This window comes from Tiliqua scincoides, chromosome 8, assembly GCF_035046505.1.
Source record: "Tiliqua scincoides isolate rTilSci1 chromosome 8, rTilSci1.hap2, whole genome shotgun sequence".
Classification (NCBI taxonomy): domain Eukaryota; kingdom Metazoa; phylum Chordata; class Lepidosauria; order Squamata; family Scincidae; genus Tiliqua; species Tiliqua scincoides.
In genome coordinates, this window is record NC_089828.1 from 56998184 (window position 1) to 57023780 (window position 25597).

General features: G+C 48.7%; 1 protein-coding gene across 1 annotated transcript; it reads left to right on the forward strand.

The window, feature by feature from the left end:
• The first annotated feature begins 369 nt into the window (after positions 1–369).
• On the forward strand, positions 370–24429 carry P2RX1 (purinergic receptor P2X 1). The gene is made up of 12 exons (XM_066636472.1): positions 370–506; positions 14195–14342; positions 14463–14534; positions 15926–15995; positions 16807–16903; positions 18167–18247; positions 18612–18753; positions 19688–19815; positions 20165–20255; positions 21295–21360; positions 23092–23193; positions 24364–24429. Exons 1-12 carry the CDS (start codon positions 370–372, stop codon positions 24427–24429), a joined length of 1200 nt encoding a protein of 399 aa, XP_066492569.1.
• The last annotated feature ends 1168 nt before the right edge of the window (positions 24430–25597 follow it).

Consider the following 25597-nt stretch of genomic DNA (forward strand, 5'->3'; position numbering starts at 1 on the left):
CTTATTTTCACCTGTGACATGTTGGCAGAGCTGCAGCCACAACCAGCCGGCCTCTTCTATTGCAGGCTGTCGTCACTCAAAGTAGCATGAACCTCTGTGGTGCTTCCCGGGCAGTGGTTTGGGGCTGGTCACATCATTCATTTCCCACACACACCCACAACCCATCCCCACCCCCAGACCATCTAAGGAGATGTCAAGGGAGCTGCTACACCCAGTGAGGAGAGAGCAAACTCCCCGTTCTCTCCCAGGGAAGGAGGCAAGCGTGCAGCCCAGGAGGGGAGGAGAAGACCAACTCACTTGCGCAAACAAGCCTCAACTCGGAGATTCTGCACCTGCAACGGTTTGAAGGCTCCCAGCCCACACTGATCCATGGGGCAGAAATTCACAGAGCAGGTCTCTTCGTTCCTCTTCGAATATGACACGCCAAGGATGGTGCTGGTGCGTAACAAGAAAGTGGGACTTACCTTCCGGGCATGCCAGCTGGTGGTCCTGGCATATATTATCGGGTACGTGGCACTGCAAAAAAGGCAGATTCTTCCCCTGTTTGACTCCTCTGCCTCTATGTCCCTTCTCTCATCTTCCTCATGCAGAATTGTGGACTGTAGGCTCCGCGGGGCAGGGAACGCTCACCCTTCCTCTGTTTATTCCTGCCTCTGCATTCCTCTGTTGTTAGCCTGGTGTTGAATCCAAAACTGTAAGCCCCTCTGGGCAGAGACCTGTCTTTCCATCCTCTGTAAAGCACCAGGCTCTTGAAGGCACACGTATTGCTTGTGTCCCACGATTCGGTCCTCATCCTGATCAGCTCTTTTCCCAGCTGTCACCTTAATTTTGAAAACTTGGAAGCACAAATCATGCTTTCAGGTTCCTGTGCAGTTTGACCTCTTAGCCACAATGCGACACCCCTCGGGGACGACTGATGTGACCACTGATTAGCGTAGCCACTAATGCTACATTAGTAAAGAGATGGGGGGGGGGATTAAATCTTTAAATACCAGTATCAGGCTTGAAGCCCCTCTCCTGCTGCTGGTGTGAGGTTGAAAATGCTTTGGGGGCATGATTAAAATCTGGGAAATGGCCCAGAGATTCAGGACCAAATGCCTGTCTGTCTTGCTCCAACCCAGTTAGACCAGCCTTTCCCCCACTGTTTCAAAGATGGGGGAAAAAAATGTGAGACCTGGTGATAGATAATCCATGTCACACCCATTGAAGCCTTTGCTGTCCCTGCTTGGCTGCTGATGAGATCTGGAGGGTCTCTTTTTCTGAATAATGAATGTTGGCAACCTTCAGTCTCGAAAGACTATGGTACAAGCCTACAGCACCTGGTATTCCCAAGTGGTCTCCCACCCAAGTACTAACCAGGCCTGACCCTGCTTAGCTTCCGAGGTCATGGTATAAGCCTACAGCGCCCGGTATTCCCAGGCAGTCTCCCATCCAAGCACTAACTAGGCCTGACTCTGCTTAGCTTCCAAGATCAGACGAGACCTGACATGTGCAGGGTAACAGTTAATTATGCCACAAATGAGTTTGCTTTAGCCCGAGTCAGACCTTGTTCAGACAGAGATCAGCTCTCCCAGAACTCAGGCAGAGTCATTCCCATTACCTGTTACCTGAACCTTTTGTGGTCAGGAGCAGGGATTTGTGAGCTCCAGACCAGTGCTAAACTACGGAGACTCAGGAGATTGCCTTTATGTGGCACGAGAACTTTGGTCCATCTAGCCCAGGACTGTCAACTCTGATGGGCAGCAGTTCTCCAAGCCGGCTCTCCTATGGACTGGGCCGGCATGTCCACAAGACCGGTTTAGGCAGTTGCCTCAGGCTGCAGAAAGATGGAGGGCACCCGCCTCCCCCTACCCACTTGCCTCCACTGCTTCTTGTCCTACTTCCTAGACTGGAAAAGAAAGGGTGTGTGGAGTGGAAGAGCAACACTCTAGCCCACCACTTTCCTCTCCTCCACACATCCTCTTTTGCTCTGTCCCCTTCTTCCAACACAAGAGCAGAGGCCGCCAAGGGGAGGCACCACTGACCTTGGTCTTGGGTTGACCTTGCTGTTGGAGGCTCCTGATGACCATCTGAAGCTGCCTTCTACTGAGGCAGACCCCTGGCCCACCCAGCTCAAAGCTGTCCACAGGCTGGTAGCAGACTTTTGGTTGGGCAGTTTTCCCAGCCTGTCCTGGAGATGCTTGGTGGGACTCGAACCAGAGCTTGCTGCAAGCAAACGCTCTGCTCTGCCTATGTTCTCCCCCCCCCCATTTACTGTAAGCAGGATATGCAATTTCCGTCTGTACACCTTGCCTCAGTAACTGCCAACCAAATAGCAGATGTTGCTGAACGTGTTCAAGACCACTGTGGTCTCGAAATAACTGCATCCAAAATCTCCTGTGAAACAAGCTAGTAAGTGTTCTCATGAGAAAAAGGAAGGGAAAATTATTGTGGCCCATTTGCTAACACTCTTTGTTCCAGGGACCACTTCAAAGTGGTCTGTTGTTGTAGGGTAGATGGAGCTACATAAGCAGAGGGAGAACAGCCATTGGCCTTGACTTTGTTTCCTGTCCTCCGCTGTGTATGCAGCTGAAATCATTGCATGTGCTACTTTCTTTACCCAGGTCTCCAACTCTCCCCCCCCCCCGACTTGGAGCATTTGCTTCAAGTGGCAGGTTGAGGGAGGTGGCAAACTGGTGGGTGAGTGTATCACTGCCTGCCTAGCTGTGCCACCCTTCCGCTGCCCCGGTGGTGTAGCTACAGGGGGCAAAGTGGTAAGTAATGCAGTTATACTGTGGAATGGTAAGTAAGCCTGTGTGTGTGCCTTTAGTGCTCTTAAAATACGACGGGCCCTAGATGGCTTCTGTGCTTTGCATGTCTTGAGCTGCTGAAAGGGTCGGAGAGAAAGAGGCCATATATGTCTTCTCCAGCCTAAACCCGCTTTCCCAGGAGAGCCCGAAGGCCAGCTGCAGTGCAGCTCCCGGGGACAAGACAGTCTCCAGATATCTCCTCTGATTTGTCTGCTGTTTGCCGCTGGTCTCGGAAAAAGCAGCTTGTATTTCAGCCTGTGACAAATAAAGAGCAACAGTTGTAAAACTATGCCAGCCAAACACGCACGCCACACTCTGGCGTGTTTACATATCATGGACTACTTCTCAGCATCGTGTCTGGAGCGGTCTGAGAAGGTTGCGCCCAGGATTGCTCTTGAGGCCAGGCCAGGCCAAGATCAGGGTCTGGCATTGCTGGGCAGCTGCCAGAAGGACCACTGCAGACCTCTGAGACGGCCTCTGTGCCGTGGGAGTGAGGCAGCAACTCTCACAGGGCTCATCCAGCTTGGAACAGAGTTTCCTGGGGGCAAAAGTGATGCAGGAGAAAGGAGTAATGGAGGCAAGTGAGCAGAGAGAGGTGGGCTTCCCCTCTCGGCAATCTGCAGCCTGAGGCAACCAGCTCAGTTGGCCTCTTGCATGGTCCTGACTGAAGCTTTGAACTTTTTGTTTGTTTTTTTAAATAGCTGAGCAGAAAATATGTCTTCAACCTTGGCTTTGCTAGCAACTTGCCCAGAAAGTCAGACCAAGCTTTTGTCTTCTTCAAAGCAAGGGGGGGGGGGGTAAAACAGAAGAATAAAGTCAGAACAGAAGATAAATGGATAGTGTTGGCATCCTTCAGTTTTGAAAGACTATGGTATTGTGCTCTGAATGGTGGCTCTGGAACCGAGTGTCCTCTCCAGTGTGCGAAGCCTGGGTAAAGTAGGTATGGAGGATAGGCTGTTCCCCATGCAGCAAATCCCCCCCTCTCCACGTTGCTGAAATGGTCCAATGGAAAGGCAGAGGCCAATACGGTTGGTTCCAGCGGCGTCGCAGGAGTTGCCAGAGCGTGACTGTGTTCAGCCATGAACTGCCTCAGGGACTCCGGCTCCGGATTTTGCCTCGAGGTTGACTCCTGAAGCCTTTTCCTTAACTGGATGTAGCCACAAGGCAGTGGAGGTTTGGGATCAGAGTTTTCCTTCTCTCAAATGAGCTGCCTTTCCAGGCTGACGAGTCCCATCTACCCGGTGGCTGTTTAGTCGCCTCTTACGACAAGTACAGCCAAACTGAGGGCCTATTCTTATCCCCAGCTCCCAGGGGACTAAATGGATAGACACACCTTTGAAAGGAGGGCTTTTACGTTAGCCCCATGCAATGTGTTGCCTTTTAATGACCTACTTGGTAGGTCTAGAAATGCCCCAAGGAAGAACGATTTTGCAGTTGTGGCCTCAGAGAGGCAGAATCTCTTCCACACATTGTTCTGCATTGTGCTTTTAATCAGGTGCTCAGAGAGCAGTATCTCCCCTCATTGTCAGGAAACAAAAAAGGTCTCTCTGAGATCACCTCTTTACAACTTTTGCTGGCAGGTGAATTTGAATTTATGACCCTTCCAGTTGCTAAATTTCTACATTTGAGCAACTTGAAGTGGGCTAAGTTGCTGGTTCTAAGCAACTTGGAGTAACTGTGTAAGCAAACTGGTGTGTTTTAACCCTTATTTCTTATTTCTCTTTTAATATATACCTTCATACATGACTGTTTGGAGATATTAGTTGTAAAACTATATGCCTAATAAAGGTTTGTTGTATGTTGTTGGATAGACACATATCCGATCTCGTCTGATCTCAGAAGCTAAGCAGAGTCAGGCCCGGTTAGTACTTGGATGGGAGACCGCCTGGGAATACTGGGTGCTGTAGGCTTATATACCATAGTCTTTCGAGACTGAAGGTTGCCAACCAGTGGAAACAGGGCGGAAGTAAAGTGGAATTAGACAAGTTCATGGAGGAGGAGGGAAGGCCTACCAGGGGTGGTTAGTTGGGAATAGCAAAATGGAACCTCCATGTATAGAGGCAGTTTGCCTCTGTTTTGCTCCCTCCACCTGGAATGGCTTTGAAGGGGAGAGGGAGGGGTCGCTTGCACGCTGTGGTGAGGCTCCCCACAAAACTTAGTGCTTTGCACCCACTCTAGCCACACCACTGTTTGTGTCCACCTGCTGCCCAGTTCCCCAGGCACTATGAACAGGTAACTGGCTCATGTCTATGCCCCAGGTCTCGTCCCAAGCTGAACCCGCCACTGCTAGCAACATTTGCCTATACCTTGACATACTGGCTGCGATGCCCAGCTCAGACCTCACCACAAAAAGGGTAGTCCGCAACTAAAGACGGTAACTCTGTCGAGGGCTTGCATCGTCTGACCCTCTGCAAATCCATCTGGGGTCATTTGCTTGAACAAACAACCTCGAAAAGACGGGAATTTCCTGCAGACACAAATACTTTCAGACATTTCCTGCTTGGTGGCGAACCAGCCTTTGCCCATCGCTCAGAGGCTGGGAATGAGAGCCTGGCAGGCAGCAGGAGGGGGAGGGAGGAGAAGAATATGAATTTAGCCCCTTGCATAAAATCCGCACTGACATTCCCAAGAGGGCATGTTTCTGCTGGAGAACATCTTCGCCAGAAGGCATCTTGCCAACACTGGATAACAAGGCATCTTACTTGAGCCAAGGAATGGGAGCCTACAGACTCCAGAGTCCCTGGCTGCACGTATCTCTGGTGATTACATACGCTAGGCAGGGCCTTCTTTGTGGTGGCACTGAGGCTGTGGAACTTTCTCACCCCGTTTGACTTGGGTGAGTTTCCCTCTTTCTCTTTTCAGGTGGCCATTTACAATGGACCATGACTGGGACTCTGAATGTCTTTTTCCTTTTTCCAAAAGATCTGTCAGGACCCCACACTGAATGCTTTTAAAAACACCTGGAAAACCAATATTTTCCATCTTCAAATGAAAGTTTTATCTGTTGCTAAGAGATTTAGCAGTATTGCTGGGTTTGTATGTTCCTGCTTTATTTTGTCAGTTTTATGAGTTAATATGCTGCTATTTTATTGGAGTTCTTGGTGTATGTTTTCTTGAAAATGGGTTTGGGTACATTTTAATTTTAAAAAGCTGTACATATATGCAATAATAAATAAATGAAAGCCACTGAAGGGAGGCATTTGGATCGGAGCTGCAGTGTGGGGGGAGGAGATCACCCCTTTTCCCCTATGCCAATTCCCAAAATTAAAATTGCCCCTACAGTGGCTAAATGTTTTTGTAACTTTCCCCTTTCTCTTGCCACTAACAGAAGCTGATGAGAAAAAGGCTTAGTTAAGTCAAAGGCCTGGCAGGAGGTAAAGGGTTAACCCCTTCCCCCACATCGTAGCCCCAGTTCACATCCACTCCACCCCCTTCCCCACCACACACACAGAGCTTTTGGAAAAAGAGCTAGACCAGTGTTTCTCAGACTGTGGGTTAGGACCCACTGGGTGGGTCACGAGCCAATTTCAGGTGGGTCTCTACTGATTTCAAGATTTTATTTTTAATCTGTTAGACTTGATGCTACCACGGAATGTGACTGCATTTGGGGAAATGTTACAGACCTGCACTTTGAACAAGCTACTATGTATATTCTTTTAACAATGATAGTAAATAGAACTTACTCTTGGGTAAGTGTGGGCAGGATTGCAGCCTAGGATTGTTAGTAATTTTTCTGCTCGATGATGTCACTTCCGGTCATGACATCACTTCCGGTGGGTCCTGACAGATTCTCATTCCAAAAAGTGGGTCCTGGCGCTAAATGTGTGAGAACCACTGAGCTAGACATCAGGAATTTATAGACGTATTTATTTTAACAACGTTTAATTGTTTTTGAAATATGACCTTTAATTTTAAATTTTTAATAATATAATAATAGAAAATAATAAAGCACTTACATCCTGAAGTTACTGAAGTTGCTGAAAAGGAACTGGGGCAGCTTGCAACCTGAGTGTTCTGTCTCTGTTTGTTTCCGAACTGGATTGCATGTCACTGTGTTTGTTTTGGGATTTATGGTGCCACCTTCATTGGTGGTTCTGTTTGTCTGTCATGGTGGCTGGTTGCCTCGCAGATCCTGTTAGACACCAGAAGGACATAAATATACAGGGTTTTATTAATGGTTGTCCCAAGCTTCTAATTAGATGGTTGTTTGCAAGCCCCGGTGAGGCTGGCTTGGTGCTGTTCTATTCCTTTTTTATTGCTAACTTCTCTGTGCGATATCCCCACATTTATTGACCTGCTCTTTTTGCAGGCAGTTTTATTTGCCTCCAATGTTATCATCCCATTTGCAAGAAGCAAAAGTTTGGAGGACTTTTGGGCATGGAGGGGGCAGCAATTCATAGTGGGGAGAGCATGATACTCACCTTGTGTCTGGTGCTCCTCTTGGAGGGACTTGGCTGGTGGGTGCCATTTTCTTTCCCCAGGAATCCCCATGAAATGGTAACATGTCATGACTTGTGTCTTCTGATAGAGGGATCCGTGTTAAAAAAAATCGCACCCTAATTCTAGCAAATCACACTAGCAGCATTTTAAGATAGCACCTCCAAAATGATAAAAACTAGGATAAAGTAAGAAAGGGATCTACCTAGGGTTAGGAAATATAGCCTGACCTTGGTACAGCGGAGCACGTGTGCTTGTGCAATGTGCCCTGTGGGGGAGGGGCAATTTCCCAAAGGGGCCTTGTTTTGTAACTGCCAATGTGGTTGATAGATGTGCTGATAGAACCCCATCCTATTATACTGGTGGCATAGCTGGAGGGGGGCAGAGCACTCAGGCTGGCAGGGAGCCTCAGTGAGGCACGCAAGCGGCACCTCCCTTCGGAGCCATTCCCGGCGGGGGGAGCAAAACAGAGCTGCCGGACTGGCTGCTCCGCCTCCCCTCCAGCTAAGCAACTGAGGCCAACGCACCTTTTGCTGTCTTAAAAGTTAGCACCTATTCTTTGGTATATTTGGGGTGCTGATAAAAAAAATGGCATTGGTTGTGCCCCATCTTGTCTAGTTTTGGAGATAGTGTTTGAGGAAGCCGCTTTAACTGTTCACTAATGAGGCTATGCAATATTCGGTGGCGTCACTAGGGGGGTGCGGGCCAGCACCGGGTGACACGCACAGGGACACCATTACTGGCCAAAATATTTAAAATCTTGGTATTTTCAAATAACACCATCATGTTATATATCAGTTGATACGTAATTTCATGCAGAATGCAATAAGGCAAACCGCACTGAAATAGCTCTATTCTAGCAAAAGTTGTAGCCAAAATAACCCAGCAGGAGTGGGGTGATGGTACATCACCATGCCCCCACGCCCAGGGCATTGTCCCGCACATTGCATGGGAGGAGGTCCATTATGGGGTTGACGCACTGGCCTTGTGACACCACTGCCGTATCTCCAAAACTAGACGTGACAGGGCAAAACCGATACCATTTTTGGAATCAGCACCCCAAATTCATATTAAAAACACCATAAATTTTTTTTGGGGGGGGGAAAGGTTCTCTGATCCTCACTTTTGCAGGCCTGTGTTACTTTTTTAATTTTCAGCTCCAGGCAAAAGGCAGAAAATTATACACAGTTGAAAATGGGGGACAATGATTCTGCTACAACTTCTGGGTTTTTTAAAATTAAAACTAATCAAGCATCCCCCCACTGGCTTATCTCAGCCCACCAGGCCTTTTGAGTCTATATTTGCTTATGTCTTTCTTCCTGTAAGCTTACTCGCGCGCATCATGAAAGTCCCTTTACCCTCTTCGTCCCTGGTCAGTATGATTCTGACTCTTAACTGCATAGCGCCACCTATATACACACCACTTTACACAGAGTGAAAAGACCAGCCTCCAAAGTCTCACGGTCCAAACAAGAGGCACAGGAGAAACTAGAGAAGGGGAAGGGAAGTGAATGCAAGGAAAGACATCTGGGGGAGAAGATGTGATTTTTTTGTCATGCACACCGATGTGGGCTTATTAACAGCAATGCATGGAGACTGGGCATTGCGACAAAGGTGGGTTTTGAGAGGCATCCCAGGAGCATTGTGTGAGGTGGCCAGAACACATCAGATGGTCGAGGGGGCAGAGCTGAAAGAGTGAAGGTACCAAGCAGGGCTGCATCAGAATAGGAGCATGAAGGGAGAAGGTGATCAAGGAGGGATCTGAAGGTAAGGATGAGATTTGGTTGGCAACCTTCAGTCTCGAAAGACTATGGTATAAGCCTACAGCACTGGGTATTCCCAAGTGGTCTCCCATCCAAGTACTAACCAGGCCTGACCCTGCTTAGCTTCCAAGATCATGGTATAAGCCTACAGCACCCAGTATTCCCAGGCGGTCTCCCATCCAAGTACTAACCAGGCCTGACCCTGCTTAGCTTCTGAGATCAGACGAGATCAGAGAAGTTCATATGCAATCCAGGATTCTCAGGAAACAAGTTATGGACCTGAAGGAGGGGTCCAAAATGGTAGGACCAATGAGGGAGATGGAGATAATTTGGAGGGAATTGAGGTGAGATCATGGGAGACCAGAGGAGAGCACGTGACAGCAGTCAAGGTCAAAGTGAGCAGTCAAGATGAGAGATGAGCAGGCCCAGAGTTCTTCTCAGAAGGATGGTCTGCTTGTTGTACTATTGTGAAGGGAGAGGGGATGATATACCATAGCTTCCCAGTTCCCTTCATGGTTACACAGGACAGGGCAGGCACACTCTCCAACCATTCAGACATGCATAGAAGGACATGTCTGGGTCACTCATTCTCACGCTGAGGATCACTGCCCAAGCGATTCTCTCCCATTCTCCACTAATGGGAGGTATTGATCTCAGGTAATGCAAAGGGGATCGGAAGCTAAGCAGAGTCAGGCCTGGTTAGTAATTGGATGGGAGACCGCCTGGGAATACCGGGTGCTGTAGGCTTATACCATGATCTCGGAAGCTAAGCAGGGTCAGGCCTGGTTAGTTCTTGGATGGGAGACCGCCTGGGAATACCGGGTGCTGTAGGCTTATACCATGATCTCGGAAGCTAAGCAGGGTCAGGCCTGGTTAGTACTTGGATGGGAGACCGCCTGGGAATACCGGGTGCTGTAGGCTTATACCATGATCTGGGAAGCTAAGCAGGGTCAGGCCTGGTTAGTACTTGGATGGGAGACCGCCTGGGAATACCGGGTGCTGTAGGCTTATACCATGATCTGGGAAGCTAAGCAGGGTCAGGCCTGGTTAGTACTTGGATGGGAGACCGCCTGGGAATACCGGGTGCTGTAGGCTTATACCATGATCTGGGAAGCTAAGCAAGGTCAGGCCTGCTTAGTACTTGGATGGGAGACCACCTGGGAATACCGGGTGCTGTAGGCTTCTACCATGATCTGGGAAGCTAAGCAGGGTCAGGCCTGGTTAGTACTTGGATGGGAGACCGCTTGGGAATACCCGGTGCTGCAGGCTTATACCATAGTCTTTCGAGACTGAAGGTTGCCAACCATATTAAAACAGCATGCGGTGCCAAAGGGTGTCCTCCTCTTGATCCAGCTCCAGAACCGTGCCCTGTTGATCATAGGTAGCTGCGCTACATGAAGCCAGACCTTTGGACACGCAGTCCTGTCTCCACTGACTGGCAGTAACTCTCCAGGGTTCTGGGCATGAATCTTTCCTAACTCCACCTGGAGCTGCTGCTAGGGATCAAACCTGGGACCTTCTGCATGCAAAGGACTTCACTGCAGCCGCCCTTTCCCTTCAGAGGGAGGGAGGGGCAGGTGGGTGGGTGTGCCAGCACAAACTCCTGCTTCAAGGTGGACTCGGTTGTGCCATCCCCACTCAAGCAGCACAAACATGACTGTGTCAATATTGGTCCTCTGAATGAACTGAGCTCTTGATCCCATGTGGTTGAGGGACCTGCCTGAGTGCAATGCACGCAGCTGGGTGTGCGCACGGGCAGCTCGGTCTATGGGCTGTGCATGCCTTCAAGCAAATCCCACAAGTGTATGGCTTAACTAATAAGAACCTGCCCCCCTCAACCTCCCCAGATCTACGGGTGATTCATACATTCCAGGGGCAGACCCGATCTCTGATCTACATCCTTGACAGATCGGTTTTCTTTGGGGCGGGGGGGTGCGGGTGGGACTTATAGTTGTTTTAGGATAGAGAGACACCTACATGCAAATATATACTTTCCATTCAGAATTTCTTTCCTACAGCTAATGCCAGGTGGAGGGCAAGATGTGAAATGGCCTGCAACCATGGGTGTGTGTGTGTGTGTGTGTGTGAAGGTTTGAGCAGTTGTTCCCTGCAAGGTTTTTCCCCATGTGCAATGTATAGTTTTGTGGTTTAAAGCAACGGAAAACCTGTAGCAGCCTTATTAAAAACTGATAAAGAACATTTGGGGTTAGAAACCACAACCAGGGCGAAGTACTCTAGCTCTTCCAACGCCCATAGTTTTGGGCTATTTCACAAAGGCCCCCCCCCATTATAAAAAAAATAGTAATAATTCAGGCCAAAAGCATGCACATGTGACTATACTCTTAATATTAGTTCCTAAAGCAGTTGTCCTCCAGGGTTCAAGCCCCCTCCTGCAGTAGTGTAGCAAGAGGGGGTGCAAAACACTAAGTCTTGCAGGGAGCCTCCCTGTGGTGTGCAAGCAGCCCCCTCCCCTTCAGTGTCATTCTAGGCAGGGGGAGCAAAACGGAGGCATTTGCCTGAAGACAGGCAATTGCACAGCAAATGATACAGGGCCCAATCCAATCCAACTTTCCAGCACTGATGTAGCTGTGCCAGTGGGGTGTGTGCTGCATATTGCAGTGGGGAGAGCAGTCACAGAGCCCTCCTCAAGGTAAGGGGAGGTTTGAGTCCTTACCTCGGGACTATATTGTGGCTGCATTGGTGCTGGAAATTTGTATAGGACTGGGCCCACAGTGTGTAGGAGGCAGACTTCAGTAACGTGGCATTTGTTGTTGTTCTTGTCCTGCCTGTTCTTCAAGATCACCACGGACTGCCCTACTTTCAGGTCTTCCATTAAGGGACAAGTGGCAGGTTTTAACTTGAAGCAGGTCCTTCTTGGTGGTGGTGCCTTGCTTGTGCAATTCCCTTCCATGGGAAATCAAATTGAAGCCTTCCCAGTCAATGTTCAGGTAGGAACCAAAGGTACTTTAGAATTTGAGATTGCTTTGAATGCAGGTTTACCCTGAGATCTATGGTGTCCATTTCACGGTAGTCTGTTGGTAGTGTTGTATGGTTATGGCATGCATTTATGGTTTTGTAGCTTTGCTACTCTGGTGGCTGTTTGAAAATGGGGTTATAAATATGGTAAGTACATAAATATTATTCTTGAAACCATCCCCGTGCATGGCACTGTAAAGAGAGGCCCCTGCCCCAAGTGGCTTACAATCATATTGACATAAGGGAGGCAACAGAGGAAAGGAGAGAAATAGAGGCAGGGTAATTCAGTGGATATTTCAGGAATACGCACTTAAGCTTAGCTACAACAGGAGATGGGGATTAAGGGGTTGGGCTGAAGATCAGAAGAGTGTTGGGGGGAACAGTAGAGTAGGGCTGGAAGCAGGCCCTTATTTTCAGTGTTGGTTGGAAGGTAAGAAATGCTGTTATGCGTCTTGAAAATCTTTCTGTCAGATTAACGTTCTCTGGACTGAGATTTATGGTCCGATAAATCAGTTTGCTTTTGACTGCGGAGAACCTGTGAAGTCATAAGCAAAACAGAGACCTCGTGTGCCCTGGCTGGCTCACAGAGTCAGGAGAGAGGTCCAAGCCCCCATTGTTTTCAGGTTGAAATCCAAGGCCGTGTGGAATGGGCGACTCGAGCCTGCCAGGCTAAAAAAGGAGAGAAATCTGGTCTCCATCCCTGCCACAGAATGTGGGCGTTGATCCCATGAACCCTGGCACACAATGCACATGCTTGGGAGAGGAACTCACTGGCAGTCCCACGCTAAGCGAAGGCTGCCCAGCACGCGGTAAGGGTTAACCCGGTCTCATAAAAATGGGAATCGTAACTAATAAGCCTGTCAACAACGGTAACAGGTCTAATTAAGTATTTGGAAAATGAGCCCAGGCTCGCTCCCAATTGACCATATGCTTCTTATTTACTCAGGTCAGTCCCTATTTTCCGGAACCTTCTTGCCACCTGGCCTCCAATGTTGTTTGCGTTGATTAGACTTGCAACTCTTCCCTTGCCTTGTCCTTTGCCAACATCCCATTGAACCCCACATGATGGGTGTCCTCATCTAACATTTGCACCTTCAAACCACGTTTAGTTTTGGGGCCCAGACATTTAAGCCATGAAGCAGGATTTTCCCCACTTCAGATCATGCCTCCCTTAGTGTCCTTGGCAAGCCTCTCTCTCTCTCTACTCCAACTGCAGTTTGGGGAACAATAACACTTAAGTACCTTCCAGGGTTATTGTAAGGACAACATCATGATAATGCACACGTGACACTTTGCACACTCAGAAAGCTTAATGCAAAGGTTATTATTGAAGGCAGCACAAATGTGTACACACATGGCATGTTTTGCATACTTTCAAACACAACCTTACAAGTCCATGCAAACATCTGGTGCTCTGCTTTGTGTTCTGTCTTGTCTGTGGGTGGGAGCCCATCAGAGGGGGGGGGGGGCTTTTGGGAGGCAAGAAGGCAGAGCAGAGTTGCAGGACCATGGAGAGCTCCATCCAAGTCCAGAGTTCTACTGAGGCCTCCAGTGCCCTGAGGTCCAGATCACCCCTCCTAGGCTCCACCTGCTGTCTAGAGAGTGGGGGGTCTTAAAGGGACAGTCCTCTGGCCTTGAGCCTCATGCTCTCCTCCAGAGCAAAATTCCCTCTTGGATTGTTGCCAATGTGGGCACACAGGCCCAGGGGAGTAGGAGGTTCTTGGTGTGGATGGGAGCTAATTCCTCAAGGGAATCAGGCCCAGAATGACCATTCCAGGGTTCATGAGCAAGAAGCCAGGATGACAGCCCTGGTTTTAAATGTGAACTGTGGATATGATGATTACAGCTCCCCCCCCCCCACCGACCTGAGAAATGTAACACGTTTGGAAGAGATTTGGGTTCATTTGTGTTCCCTTGAACATTCTCAGGTGTTTCTTCTTGGGAGAATCCCTGAAATTCACTTTCCATCAGTGGCGTAGCTAGAGGGGGGTGCAAAGCACTAAGTTCCACCTCTGTTTTGCTCCCACTGCCTGGAATAACTCTGAAGGGGAGGAGCCGATTGCACGGCACATTCAGGCACCTGCAAATCTTATTGCTTTGCACCCCCTCTAGCTATGCCACTGCTTTCCATTTTGCTGTGTGTGAAATTTCAGGGCCAAACCTCAGCTCAATGACCCACTGGTTTTTAATTTCTCCTGTTTGTTTGCGAACTGCTTTTTCCGTCCACAGGTGGGTTTTTCTCTATGAGAAAGGTTACCAGTCTACTGGCACAATCGTCAGCTCGGTCTCTGTGAAGCTGAAGGGGTTAACCGTCACAAATTTCAGCGAGATGGGCCCACACATCTGGGATGTGGCGGATTATGTGTTCCCACCCCAGGTAAGGGAAGCAGATGTCTCAAGTAAGTGAGCACAGCGATGTCAGCGCATTGAGCCACTAGGCCAAGCTGATGCACCAGGATAGCCCCTGACCCCAAGTTCTCTCTGTTTCCCTCCATAGGGGGACAGTTCATTTGTGGTGATGACCAACTTCATTGTCACCCGTGGACAAAAGCAGGGGGTGTGCCCTGAGGTAATGTGCTGTTCTTATTTCCTTTCTGTGTCATCATTTACTTTGCTTGCTTATTAACAGTATTTAAATACCGCTTTTCAACTAAAGTTCACAAAGCGTTTTACAGAGAAAAATCAAATAACTAATGGCTCCCTGTCCCAAAAGGGCTCGCAATCTAAAAATATGCAACACCAGCAGACAGCCACTAGAAAAGACACTGCTGGGGTGAGGTGGGCCAGTTACTCTCCCCCTGCTAAAAAGAGGAGCACCCACTTGAAAATGTGCCTCTTACCCAATTAGCAGGGGTTGCTTAGAGCCAGTTAGCACAGGGAGGGAAGGGAAGCGCTGAAGTTCAAAGCCCTGTTGTGCCTCTAGTAGGGATTGCAGCTTCCCCTTGAGGTTTTGTATGGCTTGGTTGTGAGCAAAATTGGCACAAGTCCTGTTGCTCAGGGGCCAAGCTGCCTGCTTGTGGAATGTGGAAGGTTCCAGATTTAAGCCCTGCCAGCATCTCCTAATAGGGTTGGAAGACACCTCCCTGAAACCATGGAGAGCTGCTGCCAGTCAGTGCAGGCCACACAGCAGTCAACGGATCAGTGGCCTGACTCAGTAGGACAGCACAGGTGATAGAGGGCAAGCAGTAACTTTGGCCAATTAAAAACGTCTTACAGTGCAGTTCTATATACAGTGAGCCCTCGGTATCCACGGGGGATTTTTTTCCAGGATCCCCTGCAGATATCAAAATGTGCAGATGCTTGAGTCATGGATGGGGGCAGAGTTCTGGCACCACAATCACTTACTTTGATGCCAGGCACTTCAAAGGTCACGTTGGCTTGCACCCTACTCCACAGGCCTCCCCTCCTCCTGGATGTGACCAGAAGCCGCTTCCAGTTCACATCTGCTACTTCCGGTCATGTCCAAGAGTTGTTTGAGGCAGGGAAATGTCAATGGAGCAGGCCACCGACCTCCCCGCACCTCGGAATACCTCCCAGTTGCAACCAAAAGTTATGAAGGTGAACCAGAAGTGACTTTCAGCCACATCCTGGAGGCCTTCTGAGGCATGGGGAGGCCTGCTTTGGGTCCCTTTGGGGAGAAAGGCGGGGTAGAAATTCAGTAAGCAAATAAATAAATAAGCCGCCGTATGCTTATTCCAAAGTAAGTCCCACTGTTTTCAGTGGGGCTTTGTCTCACAGAAGTGTATATAGGATTAATTGCCTACTTTTTAACCAATTTCATGGACAAATCAGTTGTCAAGAACAGACACACAAGCAAACCCTCAAGAGAGGACTCCAAGAATTAGAGAGTAATAAATAGAAATGATGAGCTAATTGCAGAGTTATTCTTTGCTTCCTCTTTCCCCGTTACAGGAACAAAGCAGAATTTTTTTTTCACTCCCTCCCTCTCTCTCTCCTCAGCACCCCGAAGCAGGAAAGTGTGAGAAAGACAGCAATTGTGCTGGAGGAAAATACCTTCGACAGGGTCAAGGTAAGAGGGGAAACATGCAAGAGAGAAGACATGCTGCAAAACACTTTGTCCACTAGATGGCGGTGTCGTAAGCACCCATAAGCTTAAAGCTGACCCTGCTGGGAAATGTATTGCTTCTGTACATGGAGGCTCCACTTAGCTATCATGGCTGGTCAGAAAAGTTCTGCTTGATCTGAGCAGATTTCTAACCTGCTCCCCACAGTGGCCAACCAGATGTTTTCCAGGATAGCCACAAGCAAGGCAGGAAGACAAGGACCTTCTGCCTTGCAAGACCCTAGCGCTGATCTTCACTTCCAGGTCCTACCTGGTAGTTCAGTTAGGTCTTCAAGCCATGCACAAAGACAACTGCCCTGCCCTGTTACTTGCCCCTAGCCCTTGGCATTCAGTGGATGACTCCTTCTGCATATGGAGGTTCCATTTAGTTATTGTTGCTGAGAGCTTTTGATGCATACAAACAGGGATGGAAGTTATATAATATTGCATAACACAAATTTCTAGTGTAGAATATTAGAAATGTTTTGCCCAGAGTAGAAGTGCTAATAAAATATGAAGACCAATATTTAAAGTCTAGCCAGGCATAGCAGATGAGTGCATTTTTGGGTGTCTCTTTCCCAAGCTCAAGTCTTTCCCACCCCAAAGCAGAGATTGTGCCTGGGATATTCTGTATGCAAAGGAGTGCATCTGTGGCTGAGCTAAGGCCCCTTAATCTGGTGCCCCCATCAGGGCATCCAGATTCTGGTTCAGGCAGCTGGTTCCCAGGTCGCTCTTCTTCCCTTAACTGGACTGTTTGGTGTGTCCTTCCTTTCTGCAGGTATCATGACTGGCAAGTGTGTGAATTTCAGCCACACAGAGAAGACCTGTGAGATCTTTGGTTGGTGCCCAGTGGAGATTGATGACAAGGTTCCAAAGTAAGGAACTGGGTCTGTCTGTCTGTCTGTCTGTCTGTCTCTCTCTCTCTCTCTGCTTCCATAGACTAAATGTGGCCATTCTTTGCAAGGCTGGACTTTCCATGAAGAGTAGAGCAGCAAAGCGGAGGGGGGGAGCAAACTGATGTTTGCCTGCCCTTCTGGTCAGTGCCCCAATCCTCTTCCAGCTCGGTGAGAAGGATTACAGCAGTGGTAGCCCCCTTCTCCCTCCAGCACAGGGAAAGATTGCCCCCTATTCATGGGGCCCACCTCCTCTTCCTTCCCCTCCCTTTCACTTACCAGGAGCTTGGCGCACAGCCTCCTGCCTCCGCACCACTTCTGTTTCCAATGAACATGAAACAGCGTGTCCCCAACATGCACCTCTCTTCTTTATTTGGAAGAGGATCAGCATAGAGCTTGTGCACCCAGATCCTAGAAAGCAAAGGGGCGGGAATAAGGGCACTGCTCTCCCCCTCCCTATTCATGGGGGCGCTTGCTAAATTCTCCACCCCGTTTCTTCTCCCACCCCCCCCCCAGTGAATGAGAGGGGTTGAGAGAGTGGTGGGTGGTCAGGCAAGTGAGCCCCGAGGGGTGGCAAAATGGGCACAATTTAGGTGCCGGGAAGGCACAGGTTACCCACGATCCTCAGTCTTATGCCATGGTCCTAGGACGGAAAATCTTCAAAGGCTCAGGGCTCTGGAATAACACTCTGCAATCTGAGGGCCAGGAAGAAGGGATGGAGCACCACCCTTATGAAGATGGGTGTAAGGGAGTATTGAACCAGGGGCTGTGGCAGCAAGGCCCCAGGACACCTTATTGATCTCTGCTGCCATCCACAACAATGAAACAATGGAAACCATGAACGGCCCACCTGGCTACAGCAGTGCAACAGCGCCACCATTCCAGGTGGCCAAAGTGTGATATTGCAGCCCACAGCCCAGCTGGAATCAGGCAGCCTGAGGAACTGGTAAGAGGTCCCTTATGGTCCTAGAAACCTGCTCACTCAAACTGTGCCCCCTGCCCCACCCCACCCCACACTGGTATTTTCTTGCTTGCTCAGAAATTGTGTAGAAAAACCTGAAATTTTTTTTATAAAGATTCTCTAGGAATGCCCAAAAATTTCTTTCACCCTTGAGGGATCTTGCCCAACACAAGTAACATGATCATATTGCAGAACTTGGCCAATGGGAACAGGCGGAGAGTCACCCCCTTGGTCTGTGGACATCAGCATGTTTACAGGCAGGCATGTTTGTTTTTGTCTTCCAGGCCACCCCTTCTCCTGGCTGCAGAGAACTTCACATTATTTATCAAGAACAGCATCACGTTCCCCAGATTCAAGGTCACTCGGTAAGCAAAATGGAAGCAAATGGAAGCAAAATGGGCCATTCCAAAGAACACAGTGTCCATTTCCTTCTCAGCAATCTGAATCTCAGTCTCACAGTGGTGGGAGGTTCAAACTAACATCGGCAGGATCTTATTCCAGTGGATGTATGGTTGTCTTATGTATTCATAAATGGATAGTTTCATAAGCCTCTGTAGCATGATGGTAACACTCCTGTTTTGCATGCAGGAGGTCCCGGGTTCAATCCCTGGGGCTGGGAAGGAAGACTCTTGGCTGGACCCTGGAGAGCCTCTGCTGAACACAGTGGAAACCAGCTTCCCAGCTTCCCATCAATATTGGCTTCTCTCCTTTTTATTTATTTTAATGCAGACGCAATCTCGTCGAGAGAGTCACCAGGAGCTACCTGAAGAACTGTACCTATCACAAAATCAAAGATCCGTTGTGCCCTGTGTTTAAATTGGGAGACACTGTGACAGAATCTGGACAGAACTTTTCCACAGTGGCTTATAAGGTGACCCCATCCAGATCTATCAACTACTATTATTCTTCATGCTTCCCATTCTTTGCCCAAGCCGCTCAGTGCAGTACAGCTGGTCTTTTAGGTTTTACTGCAGTCCTATAGGGCAACACAACGTGAAAGATGGCGACTGACCCAGATGCATCACCACTGACCAGGATTTGAACTGGTTCCCTGTGGTCCTAATCTCACAATATCACTGTATCCTGGCCTTCCCATTATGGTGAACAGGAAATTGGCCTGTCCTTCCATTTCAATAATATTTTTGGCATTGTACGGAAGTGTTTTGTCCATCCACAATCTTTTGAAAGTACCTGCACAAATACCCACCATTAATTTTTCATACCTTGTGAGCATTTGACTGTAGGGGGCTGTATATATCTTGCGCTGCTCTTGGGCTTCCCAGGGGCATCTGACCAGCCTCTCTTGGAAATGAGATGGTCCTATCCAGTGCAGCAGGGCTGCTCTTATAAAGGGGGCCTAGACAGATCTATGGCAATTTATTTATGATAGCAAAGTGAAACTTGGATGTACAATGGAGAAGGCTTGTTGCCTTGACAAGGCAAGTGGGTGACCACTAGTGGAAGAAGGATGCTTGTTGACCCGGGTCTTCAGGGCCTTTCTGATGTGTTTGGTACATTGATATCTCTTGCCCAGTTGATTTCATTTGCCCTCACTGAAGTCACACAGTAGCCAACCCTTTTTGTGACAGTCCTAACCTTTTCTCAATCCTACTTCCCACGTTTGTAGTTCAGATGACTTCAGTTGGGATCGAGTACCCTGCTGGACAACAGGATTAGTCGATTCTTCCTTGGGATAAATGCGCATCATGCTGGGCTGCATGTCCCTTTAGGACAACCCACAATACCTTCTGGGGTCAGGGCAATCACTAAGAAAGTGTGTTGTTCTTTTGTTTCTCTGTGGGCAGGGTGGAGTCGTGGGCATCACCATCACTTGGAACTGTGACCTGGACTGGTCCACTAAGTACTGCGTGCCCGTCTACCGCTTTCATGGGCTGTACGAGGACAACAACATCTCTCCTGGCTTCAACTTCAGGTATGGCAGTCTTGGTGCTGTTCATGTAAACAAACGAAGCGACCCGAGGTCCACCCAGGGCAGCTTTGGTTGCGTGGATGGGAATCAGCTCTCCAGGGTTTCCCAGCCCTCCCCGGTGATGTTTCCAGGGAGTCAAATTGGGACCTTCAAATAAAGCAGGTGCTTAACCACTGATCTACAGATACTCTTGCTGGTCAGATTCTTGTTGTGTGGTGTTTTACCAATGCACAAGCAGGCATTGGACATTTGTAAAACATTGCACAAAACTAATCTTGATGCAAACTTCAGAAAAGAGATGGGGGAGTCAGCCAGGGTTTTGTTTCAACAAATATCTCTTTTATTTTGTAAGGTTTGCCAAATATTACAGAGAAAATGGGACCGATTTCAGGACTCTCTACAAGGTGTTTGGAATCCGCTTTGACATTCTGGTGGATGGAAAGGTAAAATAATTTTTGTTGATCCGTGTTGCTTGAGCTGCCACAGGATGTGGTGATGGCATCTGGCCTTGATGCCTTTAAAAGGGGATTGGACAAGTTTCTGGAGGAAAAATCCATTACGGGGTACAAGCCATGATGTGTATGTGCCACCTCCTGATTTTAGAAATGGGCTATGTCAGAATGCCAGATGCAAGGGAGGGCACCAGGATGCAGGTCTCTTGTTATCTGGTCTGCTCCCTGGGGCATTTGGTGGGCTGCTGTGAGATACAGGAAGCTGGACTAGATGGGCCTATGGCCTGATCCAGTGGGGCTGTTCTTATGTTCTTATGAGTGCAGGCATGGAGATGTGACCCACTAGAAGGAATGTATTCATGTAATGTAGCTTGTAGGTGATAGACCAACTCGCATATTTGCTGCTGTAAGGCTGACAGCTAAAATAGGATGTTAATCAAGCCTTTTAAAGATCAAAATTTTAAAGATCATTTTAAAAGATTATTGTGTGAAAAAGAACCTGAAAGTGAATACTGATTTAAAAAAATTTTTTATTCATTTTTGTTTTTAATTTTTATTTTAAAAAAACATTTGCTTTTGTCCAAATCTTTTAATTTTAAAATTAAAAATTTTATTTAAATTTTTAACTTCCAAAATGAATAAATAAAAATCAGTTAAGAGGCACTTAGTTGGCAACCTTCAGTCTCGAAAGACTCTGGTATCGCGCTGTGAATGGTGGATCTGGCACAGCGTCTAGTGTGGCTGAAAAGGCCGATTCGGGAGTGACAATCCCTTCCACACTGGGAGCAAGTGCAGCCTGTCCTTGGTCTGTCTCCCTGGCTATGGGCCTTCCTTCTTTGCCTCTTTGTCTCAGTCTGTTGGCCAAGTGTCTCTTCAAACTGGAAGAGGCCATGCTGCACAGCCTTAAGATAAAGAAATTATAACTGAATTACAAGGAACGGCTATACTTTATGTACCAGTCCTTCTCTAGTGTGGTATCTTCATCTCCAGCTCTTGACCACCTTTTCTTGCTGTCTCTGATTATATCCAGGCTGGAAAATTTGACATTATTCCGACAATGACCACCATTGGCTCTGGGATTGGCATCTTTGGAGTGGTAAGGACTTGGGTTCCTATTCTTGTGGCTGAGTCTACACGTTCTGAAAAAGCAGGTGGTGTAGTCCTCACAGGACTATACCACTTTCTGCTATGTCTGAAGTGAAAACAGACCGATTGGCCCACATCCCTGAGTCCATCTAGTCCGCACCCTGTTTCCATCAGTGACCTATCAGATGCCTCAAGAACACCTTTAAGCAGGGCATGAAGGCCTATCTATGAACAGATGCTGCTGCCACCTATTGAGTCAGACCACTGGTCCCTTTAGCTCAGTACTGATGGACAGCAGCGCTCTCAGGCTTCAGACAAGGGACTTTCCCAACCCTGCTTGGAGTTATTTGAACCTGGACCCTCCTGCACACATAGCAGCTGCTCTGCTACTGAGAGATATAACCCCATTCCTGGTTCCCACAAGTCTGCCTTTGCCTCCCAAGCTATTTTGGGGTCTGCTGCAGGATTCTTTTCTCACCCCCCCTCCAACCTTATACAAGCACATTGCACAACCAGGGGCATTCTGCAATCACTGAGATCCTACGTCAATACAAGGCAAACCTGTCTTGAAGCTGCCGCAGGCTAAATTGGTTATGTGGACACATCTTCAGTGAGAATTATGGGGGTCACTGGCAGGCCCATCTCACCCAGTGCGCTGTGGGCTCTGACCTCAAAAGGTTCATCAAGGGAGAGTTATGGCCCCTTCTATCCAGAGTGTGCAGCACCACTGACACAGCTTGCAGTGCCTGCTGTGTTAAGGTTTAAGGGGGGCTTGTATACAATTATAAGAGGATTGGTGTAGGTTCCCAGTCTTGTCCCAATCTGAGCAGGTTGCAAGAATACCACTTCAGCTACAGCAGAGTACTTTCAGCAGTTGTATTGGTCAAGGGATATCACATATAGAGTAGTCATTTAACAGTCCAAGAGTCAGCACGGAGAGCAGTCAGTTCCAGTATAACAAATCAGTTCCAATAATACACAGTCAAAGGTTCAGTCCATAAGTCAGTAATATCACATACATACAGTAGCCAGCCTCTTCAGTCACTGGCAGCAGTCTCACAGTTACTCCATCAACTCCCCTACTGCTGCACTTGAGGCTCCAGCAGACTAAGCTTATATAGTCAGCTCAGCCAATCAGTATTTGGCTTGGACACACCCAGGGTGTGCCTGTCCCAGGTGCTTGCTGATTCTGCTGAATCATTGGTCTGCACCTGCTCCCTGAACCAACATGTAAGCTTTGGTTCTGCATCACTCAGAACTCAAGCTGACATGCTGTGGGCCAGACAGGGAGCAAGCAGCCCAGGAGAGGTAAGAAAGGACATTTTGTACTTACCTCCCTCTAGGCTGCCTGGTCCCCAATTGGACACCACTGGCCTATGACTGTTCTTTTACTGGTGTGAATCTGAAGAGGCTCTGTTGGTGGGTCTGGGCAAGGGAGGGGGGTACGATCTGGCAATTGTATTGCCACCGAGATCCACCCCTCTTCCATCTCCAAGCTCAGTCCACTCCCCCATCCCAATCAGCTCCTACTGCCAACTTACCAGCAATGATGGAAGTTCCACAGCCCTCCACTGCTGGCAGAGGCTTCACTGGCTTCTGCGCTGTCATTACCAAGCTGCAGGACGGCACAGCAGCTTTAGCAATTGCACTGATTTGCCAGCTTAAGGCCCAGGCAGGATTGGTCCATTAGAGATATCCAGAAAAGTGATCCTGGTCTCTGTTTTTTGGTGTCTGGCTCCAGGCCTCCGTCCTTTGTGACTTGCTTCTCCTGTACTTGCTACCCAAGCGCGACTACTACAAGCAGAAGAAATTCAAGTACGCGGAGCAGGATTCTCTCAAAGCTGTGAGTAGGCTTGGTCCCTTGCTTGGTCATCCAACATATCGTAGATGGTTCATTGTCACAAGTGATACAAGCAGAATGCAACACAAGTGCTAAGAGTTAGTTGGGCAGCATAACCTGTTTCATGAGGGTAGACAGACACACTCCTGATATCCCTCTTCTCATAGCAAGGGTCACTCTGGAATGCTTCATTCAGGGGTGTATCTACGGTATGGCAAGACAGGACATTTCCCCTGGGAGCCACTTAAGGGGGGGCACTGGGTACCAGTGTACCCACTCCCCACAACTCTCTGGGGGTTTCCAGGCCTCTCCACGGGGAGGGGGGGCACTCATTGCCCAAAGTTGGGCCCACAGTTGGACGGTCTGTTTGACTTGGAAATTGAGCCATTCCAGCTGGGGGCTGTAGCATAAAGCCACAGGAGTGGTGTGATGATACAATGGTGTGATGACTCCTTGCCACATCACCTTGCCCCAGATGCCATTAGGCCCACGGCATGCAAGCAGCTGGCTCCATTATTGTGGATTCAGTGGCATAGCTAGAGGGGATGCAAAGCACTAAGTTTTGCAGGGAGACTCAACACAGCGTGCATGGGGCCCCTCCCCCTCCCTTTCAGAGCCAGGCGTACACCTCCATTTTGCTCCGCCTGCCTGAAATGGCTCCGAAAAGGAGGGAGGCGTCTTGCACTCTGCGATGAGGCTCCGTGCAAAACTTTGAGCTTTGCACCCCCTCTGGCTATGCCACTGGGTGGATTACTAGTTATGATGACTGTGCACTGCCTCCTGATTCAGGGGCAGGACAACTCTGGATACCAGTTGCGGGGGGCGGAGGGGAGGTCTGTGGTGGGAGAGTGTTGTTTCGTTCTTGCTTGTGGGCTTCCCAAGGGCTGTTGCTGAACCACTGTGGGAAACTGGCCGTGATGAACCCCCTTGGGCTGCTCCAGCAAGGCTCCTCTGATGTTCTTCTGTTTCTATGGTCTGTTGTTATTGATTTAACAATTACATGACATTTGTTTTTAGCCCCTTTTGTTTTCTCGGGTGTTTTCGTTTTGTTTGGCCTGGGTCTTTATTGCTGATCATTAATCTGGGGTAAACAAATCTCTCTGTGTCCCCCCTCCCGCATCTTCCTGCTCCCCCCCCCCCAATCTTCTTTTTCTCTTTGGGAAACTTTCTCAGGACAAAACAGAAGCTGTGAGTTCTTCCATGTGCAACTTGCAAGAGAAGGAGAAATGTTCTCAATGAAACTGTAAGTGGTGGCAAAAAACGACGCAAGCAGAACCGTCTTAATCTGTCAGGGAAAAACCCAAAGTAGGATATCACATAGGATCCTACTTAACAAAGTAGAAGAAGCACTTTATTAGGACCCACTGAAAGCCACGGCTCTGTGAGGGCCCAATCCCATCCAATTTTCCATTGCTGGTGCATCCATGCCAATGGGGCGTACACTGCATCCTGTGGTGGAGAGACAGTCACAGAGGCCTCCTCAAGGTAGGGCAACATTTGTTCCCTCACCTTTGGGCTGCATTATGGCAGCACCGGTGCTAGAAAGTTGGATAGGATTGGGCCCTGTGTCAGTTGCGTGGCAAGCAGGAGGCTGGCTGCCCTGGGTGCCAAGTTGGAATGGGGGGGCCGCGTGAGGCCCAGCCAAGATGATGGTGGCAGGAGAAACAGCACCAACACCAGCATGGTGTCAGGTATGTAGAAGACTCCACCTCCTCGTGTTTCAACAGCTTTACGTTCTCGCTGCCTCCCCTCAAAGGCTGCCTCTCACCTTTGAGTCTCCAAAGGTGAAGGAATGGGGTAGCAGTGAGACTGCAAAGCCACCACTGCCACAATCACCTCTTCCTCTGGGAGAACCTAAAAGTGATGTCACAATGTCACATGACATCATGGCATCACTGCTCCAGCGCCTCTGTTTCTAGAGATGTCTGTGCTGCAGGGAGCAAGGTTTGGTGTTCTCCAGAAATCTTCGTGAGACTGAATGCTAGCAAGATTACAGGGAGTGGGTGGGGGGGAGAAGAGAAATATGGGCATTATAGAAAGACACCCCCCCCCAATTGCCTGCTCTCTGTAACAGGGCTCTGACGGAGCGCAGGAGGTTTGGTGTTGCACCACTGAGCTATCAGAGCTTGGCTTAAAACATTTCCAGTGATTGGTATACTTTCAAAGTTGCCTTGATGGGTTCTGGTGTGGACAGCCATGCTGGGGGAAAGGGCATTTAACTCTTTCCTCCTGAGCTATTTTCCAGATCTAAATTGCCCCCTCCAGCTACCATTATAGAGGAACAAATAGCAGTTGGGGGGGGCAGATTTTTATCAGGAAAATGGCATGGGGAAGGGTTTGCATCTATTGGGTTATCAAACTTGACACATGAATCATTGCAGTGAGCAAAGCCATAGATTCCCCCCTC

Coding starts and splice junctions, on each gene's coding strand:
- P2RX1 (XM_066636472.1), top strand. CDS start 370: ATGGGGCAGAAATTCACAGAGCAGGTCTCTTCGTTCCTCTTCGAATAT. Junction 14,343..14,462: donor ATTATGTGTTCCCACCCCAG/GTAAGGGAAGCA, acceptor TTCCCTCCATAG/GGGGACAGTTCATTTGTGGT. Junction 18,754..19,687: donor TTTCCACAGTGGCTTATAAG/GTGACCCCATCC, acceptor CTCTGTGGGCAG/GGTGGAGTCGTGGGCATCAC.